This window comes from Pectinophora gossypiella, chromosome 7, assembly GCF_024362695.1.
Source record: "Pectinophora gossypiella chromosome 7, ilPecGoss1.1, whole genome shotgun sequence".
Taxonomy (NCBI): Eukaryota; Metazoa; Arthropoda; class Insecta; order Lepidoptera; family Gelechiidae; genus Pectinophora; species Pectinophora gossypiella.
Window position 1 is genome coordinate 4,063,513 of NC_065410.1, and position 18,896 is coordinate 4,082,408.

Genomic DNA, 18,896 nt, shown 5'->3' on the forward strand with positions numbered 1-18,896 from the left:
TTGTTCCTCAGTTCAATGGTCAATGCGAGGTTACTAGTGCTATAAGACGCTAAGGTCATCCATACAAAACAGCTACCGTCTATTAGCGAAACATAATTCTATGCCCTATATTTATTCCTTAAAATAAGGGTTACTTATAAGCTGTAATGCCATAGAAGGAAAGCCACAAGGAAAGAGAGGAAGGGGAAGACCAAGAAGAGCTTACATGGAACAGATCAAAGAGGTGAACGTCGTGTCTTATAAGAAAGTGAAGGAATTGGCCTTTGATAGGCAAGAATGTAGACAGCTACACCGACAAGAGCGTGGCTCTTAAATTAGTGATGATGAAAAGCTGGACTGGAATAAAAAACAGCACGCGTATAGTTGCTAATCTTTTCGGGCATGTCGTAAAAAACGACAGTAAATCCTTACCATTGTGACCGAGTGCTTGGAATACCACTCGCGAGCAGTGCAGCAAATTAATAATAAGTAGGTATTTCTATTTCTATATGAATAAATGGTCACTCCCAACACGAACGTATCAAATTGCTTACTGGAGGTTAACTAGCGCTTATCGCTCCACTAGGGTCGATTAATTCTTTCAAATATTTTTCCTCTCAGACGACGCCCTGAGGCGACGTTCGCGACCAAACGGGCACACTCAGGTCTGTTGTCTTAAACGTTGTACCAGGTGAGAGCCTTCAGCGCTCCCCATTTGTCCGGCCAAGTAGTTAATGCCATCTGCGGCAAATCTACAATAAGTCAAAAAAACAAAAAAGGAGGTCCACAATTTTGTTATTTTAAAATACTAGAGATTTTTTTTTATAAATCAATCTATATCCAGTATTCATCGATATGCCGTTCACAGGAAGGTTCTTAAAGTGGGAAAATTCCCATGACACAAAGATGTTGTTTTACTTTTACGATTTGTTGTTTTTTTATTTAATTTCGACAAAGAATTGATCACAAAATGCAGCAACTAAGTAAAAGAACTAGGCAACTAGTTGGCGTTTTTGCCTATGTGGGTTGTTGTCTAGACTAAACACACATTTGATGAGGTGGCGAATCTATAACTTATATTCCAGGGAATGAGTGGGTAAGGTCACGAGCATTAATATGTATACTTACACTTTGGTACCATGTCACATTAACTTTATTGACAAATTGAACTGTAAGTCTCACAAAATGTCAAATATGTTAGTGCGACAGAGTCCTAAAGTGGGTACATTATATTGCTCATGACTGTACTATACTAAACTTTTTTATAACAAGACATACATACATAAACTCACGCGTGGTTGTGAGTGCATGCATCGAATAATCGAATATCGCAAGCAAAAAAAACATTCCGTGCTGATTTTTATTGGAAACTGAGAAAGTACCAAAAAAATAGCATGTAATAAAAATTACATAATTATATATTTTTTTAATAAACCAAGGAGGTCGTCGTCAATGCGCCTATTTCCCACCGGGGTAAGCAGAGACTATGGAATTCCATTTGCTTCGACCTGACACATTAACGGTTGTTTTTATAACAAAGAGCTGCGTAATAATTACTATAAAATATGATAATGATGTAAGTGTAAACAAGCTGCCGTGAAAGGGTTTTTATAAACGACATTTTAGTATGAAAACAAACTATGAGGAAGTCTACCACAGTCCTAAAGGGAAAGGAATAAAACAGATATAACAGACAATATATAAATGCTTAAGTATTCATTTAAGTAACCAATACAAAAATAAAAATTGTTGTTTACCTACTTATCACAATGTACCTTAGTGTAATGTAGTGAATTTAATGGAGTTACTTAATTATAAAAATAAATTCGATGTTTTTGGTAGATTACGTTTATAGGGTAGAGATGTTACTACAATAAATCCAGAATCAATACTAGGGCCAACACAATTCAATCCGTGAAAAAGTATTATAGTATAACGAATACCTATGTAGCAAGCCCATAAGTTGGTAGCTAATATAGCTACCATGGATTGTTGAGACGTTTTTAGAAGTGGTAACTAAATTTACCATGGAATGTTGAGATGTTTTTGGAAGTGGTGATTAAAGTTACCATGGAATGTTGAGATGTTTTTAGAAGTGGTGACTAAAGTTACCATGGAATGTTGAGATGTTTTTAGAAGTGGTGACTAAAGTTACCATGGAATGTTGAGATGTTTTTAGAAGTGGTGACTAAAGTTACCATGGAATGTTGAGATGTTTTTAGAAGTGGTGACTAAAGTTACCATGGAATGTTGAAATGTTTTTAGAAGTGGTGACTAAAGTTACCATGGATGGTTGAGATGTTTTTAGAACTGGTAACTAAAGTTACCATGGAATGTTGAGATGTTTTTAGAAGTGGTGACTAAAGTTACCATGGAATGTTGAGATGTTTTTAGAAGTGGTGACTAAAGTTACCATGGATGATTGAGATGTTTTTAAAAGTGGTAACTACGTAATGTTACTATTACTAATCAACAAGGATTTTATTTGCCTTTTGTATTTTGTTGCCAAAATTTTGTTCATATCACACAAACCGAAGCGAATTAAACAGTTTCTAGTCATATCACTAGGGCTAATACCTATGCGCCACGTGATAAATTTTTGTCACGGTCGTTTTATCGATTGTGACGATATAATCGTGTCATTTTGTAGATTGGTGCTAATATGTGACCCCAAATAAGTCATGTCGTTCTGTCAAAATATGAACAAAATTACTTGCCGCGCATGTAAGGGGGAAAAAAAATCGCCGTAGACAAAATGTATTGAATCGATCGATAATTTTATCACGTTGCGCACTTTAGCCCTGCTGGTCAACGGTTCTGTTCTTTTTTTCGATTGGCCATCTCTCCCTTAAGGCCATCTATTCTGGAGTTGCCCTGTCTACTGTGAAGGTGGTTTCAGACCTTCCTCTCCTTTGCTGTACAGCGACTCCGAGTTGGTCGTGAGGTAGTAGTTTCCAGAGACCCTGGAAAAACATAAACATGTTACTGTAATGAACAAGCTGATCCCAAAAATAATACAACCGCAATTTTCTATACTCTCTCCCCCTAGCATTATCCCGTTTCTCACCGGGTCCACTTGCCTAACCTGAAGATTTGACGGTTTTTTACAGAAACGACTGCCAGTCAGACCTTCCAACCCGCGAAGGGAAACCCAGCCCAATACCAGTTTAGGTCACATACCTCCGAAAATTCATTTCTCGGGAATGTGGGTTTCCTCACGATGTTTTCCTTCACCGTTGAACACGTGATAATCATTTATGATCCAAACATGAATTCGACAACAAATTCGACAATCATTGATTTAGGCCTGTGCTGGATTCGAACCTGCGACCTCAAAGTGAGAGGCAAGCGTTCTACCAACTGGGCTACCACGGCTCAACCACAATTTTCTATACTAGCGTGTATTAATTAAATACTTAATATGTTCTATGTTCTTACAGATGTTAAAAAAAAAACAATAAAATAGTGATTTTCAACAAAGGAGTTTAAGTTTCCGCCATCGCCACCACCACGCCACGACAGGAGACACCTCCATTTACAGTGCGGCATGGGCCCTACATTTCTTTAAGAGCTTTGCCCTACCGAAGCATTTGCCATACATATCGTTTACTTATATTGATATGTGGTATGTCCCCACCGGAATCCGAGCCCGGAATTTTGTGAGCCTTCGTTTGGTTAGGACATTGCTGGCTGATCACCCGATTGTCTGAAAGTAAGACGGTCCGTGTTTCGTAAATCACGGAAAGCCGATAGTCCCGGTTACTACTTGCTGATATACAGGGTGTTAGTGAAATCGTAACGAACACTGAGGGGAATGATTCAGATTCAGACCATAATTCTGAGTTCATAATATGAAGTGGAATTTCCTGTTGGAAAAGTCATGAAAATTTTAGCAACTTTTTAAATATATTTTCAGTTCTATGTATACTTTTGCAACGGAATATTCTACTTGATATCGACTCAGAATTATGGTCTGAATCATCCCTCTAAGTTTTCGATTCGATGTCACTAACACCCTGTGTGTAGTCGTTACATGAGTCTTGTCAGGGGCCTTTGGCGGCTCAATAGAAACCCTGACAGCATCATGAGGTTGGTAATCCACCTAACCCACACGACAACATAAAATTGTCAACTATAAACGAATAACCAATTAACTTACGTGAAGTCGGTTAAAGGCCCGATGTAGTTGATATCATCAGTGGTTCCGTTCTGTTTCTGCCAGTCGTCGAAATTCTTGGCTCCAGCGGCCATCAGGGTGTGAGGGTTGCGGGTTCCTTCGCAGAACAGCAGCACGGCACGGTCGTGGCTACAACGATCTGGAATACCCGAAAAGGGAAAATTTTAGTCATCAGCCTAGCATTATACGGTTGCGTTTTCGCTGAGTTATTTTATCACGTTAAAAAAGGGGCGTCTTTTTTACAAGACCGTCTCATACATTTAATTTTTAACAATACTACCGTCTTCTCTGCAGCTGTGGTAGCCCAGTTGGTAGAACGCTTGCCTCTCACTTAGAGGCAGGTTCGAATAATCCAGCACAGGCCTAAACTAATGATTGTCGAATTGAAGGAAAACATAGTGAGGAAACCCATATTCCCGAGAAATGCATTTTCGGAAGTAAGTGACCTAACCTGTATTGGGCTGGTTTTCCCTTCGCGGGTTGGAAGGACAGTCAGGCAGTCGATTCTGTAAAAAACCAGACCTATCAAATCTTCAGGTTAGGTAAGCGGACCCTGTAACAAACGGGATAATGCTAGGGAGATGACTACCGTCTAGTCTACCAATCTGCAAGGAAAACCAGGCTGGTGACACGCCTCCGAAAACGGAAAAAATATTAATTAAGTAGTTCATGTATATAGGTATGTCGTTATACCTAACTTATTGCCTCATTCTTATCTTTTATCGATAGGTTTTTTTTTAGACTTTCATTTATACATGACATAGCTTCTATTCTGAGAGCGAATAAAAAATATAGAAAACTTTCAGCTACTCCTTTTCTCGGTTCTCGGGCATGTCCTAAAATCCAAAACAACGTTTTTTTTTTCACTTAAACCTAATGGGGTTGCTCTTAATACCATTCTGCCTTTTAAAGGTTGATTGATTGTGTCATTTGTAACATTATGGACAACGTATGGATGTTATGGGCGATTCGCTGAACTCTTGTCAACCGTGGCTGCAAATCTTTTATTAGCTGTGGCTAATGGAGCTGTGCTCATCGCATTAGGTATTACGGGCGTAAACTTATGTTTTGTATGTTTAAAAGTAAAATTTCTACTTCATTTTTAAACAGTCGTTGGAATGTTGGAGATACGAATTTAATGGTAACACAGTGGTAACACTTTCGTGATCAAAGGGCTAGCAATGGTGGCTTCTCATAGGATTGAGCATACATGATTTTCTTATACCATGCTGTTTACAACACAAGGAAGTGCCTCATCTAAGAGATTGTTGAAATGAAAGTAAGAAGTTTGCATCGCTTCAAGGGCGTAGGGAACAAAGGAGAGGGCGCATGCGCGAGTACGTTCAAAATTACTGATTGTTATGACGTGAAATGACGTCATTGTGGTCCTTGATCTTACTTTTACCGTTTTTCATTAAAATTTACGTTTGTTTATTGTACAAAGTAGCTACATCCGTGACTTATTTATATGGAACTTGCAAGTGCGAAGGATTAAACTAGTTCACTTGTCTGTTAGTAAATAAGTGTAGGTATCCCAAAAACGATATTATATTTATTTAATTAACCCGTAAAAGCCCTGTTCGAACGCGTTTTTCTAAACGAGGATAAGTAAAACTAATCTAATCTAATCTAATCTAGCCTACAAGATCCCACTGCTGGGCAAAGGCCTCCCCTTCCTCTTTCCATTTTTCGCGGTCCTGTGCGTATTCCGGCCAGTCCAGTTATGTAAAACTAGATATGTATATTCTGAATGTGAAATTATTTGCTTCGAATATTGTTTCTCTAATTTCAGGTGAGATTTAGTTGCGAATGCGCATGTGACAGCTGGTGATTCGATATTCGGGATATCTTTGAAGCGGCGAACACATTACGATGAAAATATGCGACGGCAGGCCTTTAAGTATAGACACAATGTAAGTAATTAGGTACTTTTTTATAAAACAAGCGTGTTAATAAAACTCTCTATTTCAGAGAAACTCAACGTACTTTTTTCACAACAAAACTTTATTGTGTCTTTAAGACGACATTAAAAAAAACCGACGTCACAGGTTCGAATGTAGGCTCAGACTCTAAACCGCTGAATATGACACGATTGGTGCACTTCCTGATTAGAGTAAGACCACATTATTTTATTGACAACACACCCCAGACACTTCGTACAAAAATCGCATTCTTTCCGTATGCTGCCTAGCACATAAGTGAGAGCGACGCACAGACCGCGCTCTCTCTCTGTTACTCCTTAGCGGCTTACGGCCATTTCAGACTAAAGTAAGAACCATAGAGGGTGAGGTCGGCGCTTGATACGATTTGGTGCGGGGCGAAAATTTACCGTTCTATACGGAGTATTATTCTACTTATATTCTATGATAATAGCTTACCTTCAGGACTCAACTGCTTGAAATTCCCTTCTGGGCATCCTGGTTGCTTGGCGTTGGTCTTTCTGTAGTTGGGGTAAAAGTCCACAGTGCCCATGGATGTCTTGGATCCGTACTTCCCGGTGTCTGTGTGGATTACGTCCACGAAGTAGGCGCTTGCCTTTTCCAGCGCTGGGTACTTCACGAGGCCTTGGAACAACGGCCCCGAGGGATCCAGGCCGGTAATTCTGGAAAAGACGATTGAGTGTCAATGCTTGGGGATTGGTAATAAAATCACGAACTATAACACAGCTTCTTCTTCTTATCGTGTGGGTTATGAGGTAGAATACCAACCTCATCGACCCTGGTGTCAGGGTTATAATTGAGCCGCCAAAGGCCCCTGACATGGCTCACATAACGATTACTCACTTACATCAGTAAATAGTAACCGGGACCAACGGCTTAACGTGCCTTCCGAAGCACGGATCATCTTACTTTCAGACAATCAGGTGATCAGCCTGTAATGTCCTAACCAAACTAGGGATCACAAAGTAATTTTTGTGATATGCCCCCACCGGGATTCGAACCCGGGGCCTCCGGATCGTGAGTCCAACGCTCAACCACTGGACCACAGAGGCCGTATAACACAGCTGAACAATCAAAAATGCAAAAAAAAATGCAAATTGGAATGAGTGTATTTACTCTACACGTCTGCCTACACAGCTGTGTTGTTATGTACGTATTTATGTAAACAGGGTGTTAGTGACATCGTAATATGCGACGGAAAATTCCACTTGATATTAACTCAGAATCATGCGTTGAACCATCCCCTCAGTATACCGCATTATCCCGTTTTCACAGGATCCGGTTACCTAACCTGAAGATTTGACAGGTCCGGTTTGGTACAGAAGCGACTGGTAAGGTGTAACGTGCAAAAATAAACATACCGTGGTATTAAAATATCGTTGTCCAGGGCACAGCGTCCAGCTTCGCCCATCATATGGGCGCCAAGGGAATGTCCTATGAGATATATCTTATGGGAATCCAGCCCGCACTGCACCAAGGCCGCCAGTTTTCTACCGAATTCACAGCCAATCTGAAAATAAGAAACAAGCAGGTACAATATCTGTACTTGACTTATTGGTTGGCTGTTGCGCCCTCTGTGGTCCAGTGGTTGAGCGTTGGGGTCACGATCTGGAGGCCCCGGGCTCGAATCCCGATGGAAACCACCACAAAAATCACTTTATGATCCCTATATACTTTTATTTAGGACATTGCAGGCTGACATCCTTTAGGCTCATGAGATCAGGTTCTTAAAAAGTCAGATTCATCTGATTGTCAAATTCAAAAATTCAAAAATATTTATTTTTCAAAATTGGCTTACAAAGTTAGCGCTTTTTGAACGTCAAACATAATTAAATTACATATTATGTAACTAGCTGTAAAACTACTACCACATCGGAATCTGTAACGCTGAGGGAAAGACGTGGCCAGAAAACCTCCCAGCACAGGGCCCTAGTCCTACTGTTTCATGTTTTCCTTTCTTTTCTTTTAATCCAGTTTGTATTACATAATTTATAGACTTAAATACAATGGTATTCCAATTACAGTCGGTGGAAGGAAAGTGAAAAATAAAGAGTTTATGTGACTTTATCACAGAAACAGTGTTTTATGAGCTCCCTGACAGAAGCAGGCCTGTCCACATACGCAGCACCCGATCACGAGTTGACGCGAAAGCCAGCCATCGCTCCCTTCGCACATTTTTGAGGGAAAGGTGCGACCCGACTTCCGGACGCCACCGCGTACACGAACATTTCGAGGCGAGCATGCACCACTTATATAAAGAAGCTCAAAATCCTCCGCCTGGATATAAAAAAAAAGTACTCTACTGTTCAAATATCATCAAGTGTTTCACAATCCTTTTTAATCCACTTATAAAGTTATTTCAAATTCAGTATTTTAGGGCCAAGTTTTTATTGCAAACATTCTTGTCTTTCTTGTGTTGAGCTGAAGTAATCCATTTAATATTATTATCTTTAAGATAGTCTCCTACTTTATAATAAGCTTTACTGATTAAAGTAGTTTTGGTCAGAAATTAGAAATTATTTATTAGAAATTGGTCAGAAAGTGAGATGATCCTTGCTTCGGAAGGTATGTTAAGCTGTTGGTCCCGGTTACTACTTACTGTAAGTAAGTATAGTCGTTACATGAGTCGGGCGTTTGGCGGCTGAATCCCTGACACCAGGGTTGCTGAGGTTGGTCATCCTCACAACCCACACGACAGAAAAAGGCGTCAAAGTTCCCGATACAGCCGCAGTCTTTTTCTATCGCGTGGGCGGCTAAATAACATCCCTGACACCAGGGTTGCTGAAATTGGTCATCCTTACAACCCACACGAAAGAAGAAGATGGCAAAAATTGCCGGTAGCACTGCAGTGGGTTGTGAGGTGGATCACCAATCTCATTAACCCTGGTGTCAGGGTGGACTCGGTGAGAACAACAAAATATGGTTCGTTTAAACTCGCCTTACCTTTATCGCTTTAGGGGCAGCAGATATAATATAGGTTACAGTAACCCCTAAAGGCCCCACTTGGGATTCTTCGCTCCAGTCCAAGAAGATCACGTTATACTGTTGGGTATCCAGCAGCGCTGACGCCAAGGCTTGTACTTGTGGGCCAGTTGGGGAACCGCCGAGCCCGTTGGTAGTAAAAACTGTGGTCTTCTCTTTGTCAATATGAGGAAGAATATCACAAATCTTGTCCAGTGTTACGATGACGTAATTGCCGAATGAACTGGAAGGTACATTACAAAGTGAATTAATAAAAAGTTGATTGTTTATTAAAGTCCACCAACGCGCAGTGGAGCAGCGTATGCAGCGTGAGCAGGCTCCATACCCCCTCCTGTTGATTGAGGGCAGGCATGTGCGCAGTAGTGGGACGTATGTAGTAGGGAATGCAATCACGACTCGAGATCGCCCAATCACGTCAATCTCGAATGGGATCTTGTCATAATATTATTCATCGGGATTGATCCCGAAAAATTAGACGAGATCTCGCGAGATCGCGATTGCATTGCCTAGTAAATCGGCTGTTTATGTATGTTATGTATGTATATTAGAAAAAAAACAAACAAATATTTAAGAATAAGAATAAAATAAATTTATTGCCAGTAACAAATCACATTTGCTATAAGAACTAGGTAATTATGAATATTACGAATACGGGCAAATTTTTTTTGATATTTTTTTTTATTCAAAATAATAATAAACATTTTACAATCAAAAACGGTGTGTCATAAACCCATCGACAGGTTTTTCTGTACACCGCAGCTCATCGTCTGTTTTTGCATTTTGTAGATAGATACAATAAAGATATATGTACTAAATGGATGAGTACACACGGTAGTGAAGAAGTTTTTTTTTTTCATTATATCCTTAATCTAAATACATGGTAAGTAGGTAGTTGATTGCAATAATGGGTTTAGTATTTGTGATAGCCTTTGCATGAGTTTGAATTTGCATATGTTTATGGGAAAATGGGAAAAAGACTGGGCCCCTATTACATGGGACATATGTATCATAGCTAGTAGCTGGCGAGGAGTAGGAGCGAGGGTAGTGGTACGATCAAGAGCATTAATATGTATACACTTTGGTACCATATCACATTAACTATTTTGACAAATAGAACTGTAAGTCTCACTAAATGTCTAATATGTTAGTGCGACTGAGTCCTAAAGTGGGTACGTTATATTGCTCATGACTGTACCTCTGTTTACTCCTTCGGGGATATACGCTTGGTGACATGTAATTAGCTCTGGAGAAAGGTGTGTGAAAATTGCTACACAGTCAAGTCGTTATTTAGGAAAAATTATAGATGAAAATGAAAATAGATTGATTCAGTAATAGGTAAAAGTAGTATTCTCAAAGTGTGACTATTAGATGCGATTACAAATAAAACAATTTCAAAATAATTAAACTATCATTATAAAACTTACCCTTTATAAACTCGCAGTTCGACGTCTTCACAATGAAAAACGCCTGCAATTGATTGTCTTTGTTTAAATACCAATTATTACTCTTTTATTTGTATTTTTAATAGTAAGTATATTTATTTATATAATGCAGATAAAAGAATTACGTATTTATCTTCAACCGTAGCGCAATGTAGATAAACATATTTTTACACATATTTTGTGAGGATCGTTTGATCTAGGGGGAAGACCGTCCACTCACAATGTTGAAGTTGAATTCGATTTTGATACCTTTAGTTAAGTGTTATGTTACAAAAAAAGCTTTTAACAACTTCCAAACCTAAGCCGGGGTTACATCCCATTGGTATTCCAACTATTCACACAATGCGCGCGCAATGTCCTTCATTGTGCGTACTGTTAAGAAGTGGAATTCCTTACCGTCTTCTGTATTTCCGAATGCATATAACCCGGGTACTTTCCTAGAGTGCACAGTGTCTTAAGCCTCGTAAGAGCAAACCCATCAGTGTAAAAAAATAATAAGAGCATATAAATCGAGGGTGTAAATTTTCCCTAGCCGATCTTCCCCGCATTCATAAAGATAGAAAGGAATTACTTAGTTTATAAATGACTTACCCAATAAAAGTAAGAAATTCAGCAGTATTAGACTCGTCGCGGCCATGGCTTTTGCTAATCCTTAAAACGAAGTAACATCTAAATATAAACTATGTACCTCTTATTAAGTATCGTTTTAGCGTTTTTGTCTTCGTGGCTCTCGCCTGAAATCTAATGAAGTATTTCATGAGACAGCAATACCTATATAGTTAATTACCGCCATGTATTTATTCAGATGCCAAGAGTGTTGCCAATTACCCGTGAAACAGCTAATTAAATATCATTATCATGTTTTGCTAAAAATGACGTATGAAAAATCCGAGGTCGTTGCTAGAACGTTCATTTGACTTCTTTTGTGTGTTATGGTATGACGTCATTTTGTATAACGTAAGTATTTATTATAAAAAAATATTATATATTATACTTACATTTTTAGTCCGTGCGATATTCTAATATGTCCAGCATATTCAGGGACTAGAAAATATCGGCGCGTAGGACGTACAGTCATGAACAATATCATGTACCCACTTTAGAACCCTGGCGCACTATCATATTTGACATTTAATGAGACTTACGATTTAATTTGTCAAAAAAGTTAATGTGACATGGAATCAAAATGTATAAGTAACTACATTCACTGACTCATTGCGTTGTTTTTCAGTTGTTATTGCAATTAGGGCTTCTCTATGTTTACCATCAGGCATAGTTGCGCCAACTTACTAGGCCAATATAAAAAAAAATCTCTAGCCAAAGATGTCACTCAGCCCGCGACAACAAACACTTCAGAACGTCCCCTGTGTTTGACTATTCCCTCCACAACCTGGCCGGTGCCCCCAATGCGCCACATTTGCTCGGCCAAGTAGTAAACGCCATCTGACTTGTGAGGCAAACCTACAATTAGCCACGTCACAAAAAACCCAACAAAAAAAAACGTGATAAATGACAAACAGAACAAATACATAAATGCACAACACGTTTATTTACAAAAAAGTATTAGTTAATTTAAATATTACTGAAAATTAAACAATTCAAATGTCACAGTTTAAAAAAAATACTTACGTTCTAAAATGGAAAAATATTTATTAATTTACGTTACGTCACTCACTTAAATAATACTTATTTCTAGAAATGATTGCTTATGTCTCTAAGAAAAATACATGTTTTCTTAGTAAAAATAGATCTACGTAAGGCTCTAGTAAACAAATTCTTACAATTATTTTGTAGATATTATAAGAAAACTACTTATATAAAATGAGAGATAACTTGTAAAACAATAATCAACGCGGTTTTTTACCGAATTTATAGTATAAAGTGCCTCTGACACAAAAAAATGACGTACTTACTTAATAATTATTAATTACACATATCAACTTCACACAAATTATAATAGCAAACAATTTAATTGGTTCAATAGGCCACTTGAGTCAAAACGAAAGTTTTTTTTGGAGTTTGTATGGAAGTACTGTCCTGTGACATTATCAATAAAGCGGTCAAACGTTGTACCATTGCTACTTAATTAACTTTCGATCAATCTAAGCTGGGTTCTATTTCTAGAATAGCATTTTATAATTTATCTTTGACCCAGTTAAATACCCTATTATGAAAAATAATTGTGTAGGTACCTACTGGTTAGTCTTTTTTGTACGATACGTACTAAGTAACCGATCAAAGTATTTTTCATTATTCATCAATTTAATTTTTAGAGGAAATTTTATTATGGAACGAGGGATAAGGCTAGGGAAAGAGTATACTTAAGTAAAGGATAGCATTTTTTTTAAAGTTAAGTATGTCAAAAATATAAAAAAGACGTTATAGGTACATTAAGCGAACTTAAGACGGTATGCAATATAAAACATTCACCTCACCAGTGGAAAAAAATATAAATTGAATACATAATTAAGTACTTAAATAAATTATTCTTAAGTTAAGTGACACATTTAAATATCTACTGAAATTATTAAAATTGATACCTACTAGAAATAATCTAGAGAGAGTGCTTTGTCAAGTAATTATATTTACAAGATATCTAAGTATAATTATTACAGTTTTGTACAGTCAGCGTCAAGTAAATAATGTGAGAAATGGTAACTTGGCGATGATTGTACTGTAACGACACCACAGAAATAAGAAATTGCCACATTTACAAGAAATCGACTGAAAGTGTGAAAACAGTTTCCGTGACCACAAAATGGGTACTAATGCACCCATTAAACAGTTTAACTATAGTTTTTACGCCTTATTCGTGGTTAACCTTTATCGGAGATACAACATAATTTTGTAAAGAAACTCACTGAATGTTAAGTATGTTGGTACGTTTGATTTAGAATACTACAATAAGTACTAAAATTATAATAACATGATACCAAAAAGGATTAGCTGGGTTCCGGCCCCATCACCAATAACTTAAATTTACAATCAAATAGTTATCAAATATTTTGTATCCAGCACTGTGAATACCATGCAATTACCCCGATTCCTGCAGACACATCCTAATTTGATTTCAAGTTATACCTGTCAATTTCGCCCAAAAAGGAAAGGGACGAATGCTTGACAAATTTTCAATTTTATAATGAATGAATAACCCGGGCGAATAAAATAGGCGTCTCGCTCTTATGCAACCCGTTTCACGTGTGCTGTTAACTTAATTCGGTCGGGTTATTGGCCAATATAAACTTATGGAAGGGTTTTTTAAATTTTTGCCTAAAATTTACGTGCGGTCCATAAATTTTATGCCTGTCGATTATCCATACCTTTCTTTTCCAGCGCATAAGAAAATGACAGGTATAACTTAAAATAAATTTAGATGATGTGTACAGGAAGCAGCACTAATAGGCCGCCAAACTCATTTAAAACAAAACTTAAAATATTTATGTAAGCATACCTATTTAAATTTTGTCTCCTTACGTCACGGATACATTTTCTTCATGCTTTGTTTAAATAACGTACAAAATTCCTCATTTCACGCATCAACTCGTCAATATTTGCTACTACATGTAGATACACATACATGCATGCATGACGCATGTGATGCAGTAATTTAACAACACCATTGTAATCCCTATAACAAATCCGTAACGAGAGTCCTTTTGGTCATAATGGCAGTAGTTTCGAGACTGACACCCTTCCTTAGATGAGGCGACGTCAAGGTCTTCCTCAGACTCAGTTTAAAATCGGTATTCTTAAACGGCGCCTCAACCTTATCTCGAAATTACTCCAGTAAGGCATGACGTCATTATTTTCGTTTTATTATGTTGGCAGTATAATATCCTCGATGCCAGTGAGTAAAGTCCTGAAGTCAAGGACATAATCGTCAACGTAAAATAACAAAATGCTCAGCTGAGCTCTATTCAAGTGGAGGAAGAGTCGAGTGAACATCTTAGAATACGGGTGTAAGTCTCGAAATTAAAATGGTAACAGGATTTTCTTTATAAAAAATTCTAGGTCTAAGCAATCTTCCACAATTATTATTCTTTCTTCAATAGATTTCATCTAAAGTTCTTCACCGTCTCTTCAAGGTCCGGCACCTATATTATTAGGGATGTTCTCTGATTGAGCATCAACCTAAATGGTAACAGGATTCTCTTTATAAAAATTTTTAGGTCTAAGCAATCTCCCACAATTCTTTCTTGAATAGGTTTAATCCAAAGTTCTTCACCTTCTCTTCAAGGCCCGGCACCTATATTGTTAGGGATGATCTCTGATTGAGCATCAGCCTCGTCAGCGTCTTTCTCTTTGGTCGAAGTGGGTTCTTCAGAGTCTGCTCTCATGAGAGCCCGGTACTTCTTGGCTATGATCTCCCAGTCTACTACGTTTTCAATGCGTGTCACATTCTGGAAGCTTAGTTGAGAGCCCAGAGGACTGAGGTGGACTACTGATAGGCGAGTAGAGTCTGGAAAGGAGAGTACCAATTAGAGTAACAGGCAGATGTTGGTAGAAGATGTTTCAGAAGAATCTGAATTTGACAACGTACTAGCTTGAACTCTATTAAGAACGTTTTAAAAAAATAAGTAAAAAAGTACGGTCATGAGTACTATTATGTACTTTGCAACCATGTCACATTAACTTTTTGATCATGTTGTTGCATCAGTCTCATGAAATGTCAAATATGATAGTGCGACAGGGTTTCTAAAGTGGGTACATGATATTGCTCATGACTGTACACCTGAACACACACCGAACCTCTTTAGGGTGATAATAAAAGGAATAAAGAAAATACTATGATCAATATTGATTAACAAATAATAGTAGATACAACGTAAGCGAAGTGAAGTCACTGCATGCATTTTTTGGAGGTATGTGACCTTATCTGTATTGGGCTGTTTCCCTTCGCGGGTTGGAATGCTTTTGTAAAAAACCGGACCTGTCAAATCTTCAGGTTAAGTAAGCGAATCCTGAGAAAAACTGGATAATGCTATGAGGATGAATATGGTAAGCTTACCTTTAGGCACCACCTGTCCCCGTTTGACCTTAGACAGCCATTTGGCTCCAGCTTTAGACCTCGCGCTGAGCTGGTCTTCTCTCTTCAGCCCGATCATGTGCACCAAGCTAGGTCGTTTCTTTTTGCTCATACGCTCCTGAAAGTGTTCACATTATTGGCATTGATGGGACTTGACAAAAATGTTTAGGAGACTGTCTCTAGTTTGATTAGAAACATGAAGACTGATTGACCTGTCTGAAAGAAAGATTTTGCTGTTGATTTCGGCAGATATCAACTTTAGAGGCCGTTGGTAACTCAATAACAACTCTGACTCCAGGGTTGTTGAGGTTCGGTTATCGACCTTAGAACCACACCTACACTTGAATAAGGTTGCTTATAATCGAATATACTAAAAAATATACCAATCATTTGTATCATAACTTGAAGCGCATGTCTGTACATCTGTGTACAATACGAGAGTAAATAGTCTGTTTTCATTGTTCGCTGAAACTAATTGTTTGTTGGTTGAAATTGGCTATGTACGTTAATTAATATGTTTGTGTAATTGAATACAGGTACCCACATAACGTAATTAAGTTGTTTTCCACAAACAACGTGGTACAGAGACAGAATATTGAACCGACTATTGTTCTACCATCTGGACATATAGGGAAGAAGAGAGATGGACACTGTATTTTGTCATCGGGATGAAAGCATTTGTTCGTGTATGATGAGCAGTGATCGGGATGGGTATTGCCATTTGCGAGATTTGTTTTATCATTGATATGCTTCCCAAATCTTGAATCTCGAAACACAATATTCGAATTTTTATTTTACATTTATGTTTTTCCATCCCAATCCAGCATAAAAGTTCTACTCAAGGTTGGTGACCAACCTCATCAACCCTGCTGTGAGGGCTGTTCTACATTAAGCGGCATTCCTTACCTTACACTTGGCAATAAGCCACATAAGCCACGTGGTAACCAGGTTGATGGGAGACGGTGCAGTGTTGGTGCGGTGCATGTTTCTAATCAACTTCGACAGCCCATACTTCCATTCGATGTCTGATTGTGCCTGCGAAATGAAGTATAAAATGTTAGAGTTATGTATTAACGACGAAGAAGCCATTTATTTTCTTTTCCTTCTTGCTTCTCAAAAATAATGCTGTTAGTTCGCGGCAACGAACACTTCAGGACCCCGATACCGACCCCGTCGGCGTGGTCGACGTGATGGAATTGTAATCCTCTCAAACGACGCCCTGAGCCGAGTTTTGCGCCCAACTGGGCATCCTCAGGCCTGTAGTCGAAAATTCTGTACCGGGTGAGAGCCTTCAGCGCTCCTCTTTTGTTCGGCCAAGTAGGTAATGCCATTTGTGGCAAATGGCAATGGCAAAATATATATAAAAAAAAGCCTCCATGTGCAAGCAACCCCAGAAAACATTTTCTTCCCAACCGCGTAGTGGACCCATGGAATAAGTTTCCAGAGTCAGTAATCAGTGCACCATCAGTGAACTCATTTAAGAATAGACTTGACGAACATTATAAAAAAACAAAAACCCAAGTGCAGTGACGTACACGCATCAGCTTATGCTGCTAGTGTACTTAATAAATAATAATAATAATAATAATAATAAATACTATAAACGTGCTGTTAATGATAACATAGGTACTCCCAAATTTATATATTGGTTAATAACCCGACAGAATTACGTTGACAGCACACGTCAAACGGGTTGCATACCAGCGAGATGCCTATTTTATTCGCCCGGGTTATTCGTTCATTTTAAAATTAACAGTTGTCAATCATTCGTTCCTTTTCTTTTCGGCGGATAAGAAAATGACGGGTATAACTTAAAATAAAATTAAGAGGTGTCTGCAGGAATTGGGGCCATTGTACTCATAATCATATCGTAATGTCTACCTTCTTTAAAAGAAAGTTCCATAACCTTACCACAAGAATTAGTAATACGCTTTTATTATACGTATACCGACCTAGCCTGGATAACTAAGGTAAGGTCTGTAGGTATGTACATAAACACTGATATTACAAAGCTAAAAAAATATATAAGATATGTTATCAAATTGTCATTATTTGAATTAAGATGGGGTCAAGATGAGTGGAGCTCGGTGGCGCAGCGGTAAACGCGCTCGGTCTGCGTTTGTTGAAGTTAAGCAACTTTCGCAAAGGCCGGTCATAGGATGGGTGACCACAAAAAAAAAGTTTTCATCTCGAGCTCCTCCGTGCTTCGGAAGGCACGTTAAGCCGTTGGGCCCGGCTGCATTAGCAGTCGTTAATAAGCATCAATCTGCACTGGGCCCGCGTGATGGTTTAAGGCCCGATTTCCCTATCCATCCATAGGGAAGGCCCGTGCCCCAGCAGTGGGGACGTTTATGGGTTGATGATGATGATGGGGTCAAGATCAAAAACTAGTTTGTTTGAAACCATTTAAACACAAGTTATACTGTTGTAAATCTTATTATATTACTTATTGTTCAAAGCTTCACCACATACTCCAACATATAAAGTGTGGGTTGTGAGGTGGATTACCGAGCCCATCAACCCTGGTGTCAGGGTTACTATTGAGCCGCCAAAGGCCCCTGACATGGCTCATGTAACGACTACTAACTTACATCAGTAATTAGTAGTAACCGGGACCAACGGCTTAACGTATCCGAAGCACGGATCATCTTACTCTCGGACAATCAGGTGATCAGCCTGTAATGTCCTATAGCCAAACTAGGCATCACAAAGTGATTTTCGGGATGTGTCCCCACCGGGATTTGAACCCGGGACCTCCGGTTGAGTTGGTCGCTAATTTTATCACATTACAATACAATACAGTACAAATACACTGCACCAAAATAAAAAAAGAAATATGTAATTACAAAAAGTCTCTTAACTAAGTACATGGCAAATGGCGGCCTTATCGCTTAAAGCGATTTCTTCCAGACAACCATTCACATTGCGCATGTTAGGCTCGCAAAATAAAATAACAGGGTCGATCAATGGCATAGTATTGTAGATATTAACTTTGATCATATTAGGAATGCAACTTTTACGCAAAGGAGATCATCGGATTTCGGCCCAGAAGTCAAAGTGCCGGCCAAAAAATAATTTTGCTATATTCCGTTAAGTCCAATAAACGTCAAAATAATGGTCATAGAAGTTTGGCGCCATACTAATAAATGTTCTAACGGTCCTTTGTAATACGCCTGTATCACTTTTTTTCCAAACGGACATAATATTTTTTTTTACAAATTGTATGAAAAATCGACCTTTTTAAAATCCAATTAAAGCCAAACTAATGGTCATACACGTTTGGTGTCATAGTAAAAAATGTTCAGAGCAATCTACTCGAAACCACTTTCAAATTTGGGCCGGCCAAAGTA

General features: G+C 38.4%; 2 protein-coding genes across 3 annotated transcripts in view; both read right to left on the reverse strand.

Moving 5' to 3' along the window:
* Positions 1-1,667: 1,667 nt before the first annotated feature.
* Positions 1,668-11,259, reverse strand: LOC126368215 (lipase member H-B-like). Its single transcript, XM_050012119.1, has 7 exons — positions 11,112-11,259; positions 10,503-10,545; positions 9,040-9,301; positions 7,458-7,606; positions 6,535-6,758; positions 4,139-4,295; positions 1,668-2,942 (listed from the first exon to the last, which is right to left on the reverse strand). The coding sequence occupies exons 1-7, from the start codon at positions 11,155-11,157 to the stop codon at positions 2,858-2,860; spliced, it is 966 nt and encodes a 321-aa protein (XP_049868076.1). The 5' UTR covers positions 11,158-11,259; the 3' UTR covers positions 1,668-2,857.
* A 1,271-nt stretch (positions 11,260-12,530) lies between these two features.
* Positions 12,531-18,896, reverse strand: part of LOC126368237 (serine/threonine-protein phosphatase 6 regulatory ankyrin repeat subunit A) — a 67,851-nt gene continuing 61,485 nt past the window's right edge. For both annotated transcript variants that reach the window (XM_050012143.1, XM_050012144.1), the window contains 3 exons: positions 16,453-16,581; positions 15,529-15,664; positions 12,531-14,979 (listed from right to left, as the gene is read on the reverse strand). In XM_050012143.1, the coding sequence (XP_049868100.1) occupies positions 14,753-14,979; positions 15,529-15,664; positions 16,453-16,581 (492 nt within the window). In that variant the 3' untranslated portion in view covers positions 12,531-14,752. The remainder of the gene's footprint in view (positions 14,980-15,528; positions 15,665-16,452; positions 16,582-18,896) is intronic.

Excerpts from the sequence above, each read along its gene's own strand:
- LOC126368215 (XM_050012119.1), bottom strand. The coding sequence starts at position 11,157 with ATGGCCGCGACGAGTCTAATACTGCTGAATTTCTTACTTTTATTGG. Across the intron at positions 9,302-10,502 it reads GAACTGCGAGTTTATAAAGG|TTCATTCGGCAATTACGTCA; the intron begins GTAAGTTTTATA and ends TGTACCTTCCAG. Across the intron at positions 7,607-9,039 it reads CTGCCCCTAAAGCGATAAAG|ATTGGCTGTGAATTCGGTAG; the intron begins GTAAGGCGAGTT and ends TCTTATTTTCAG.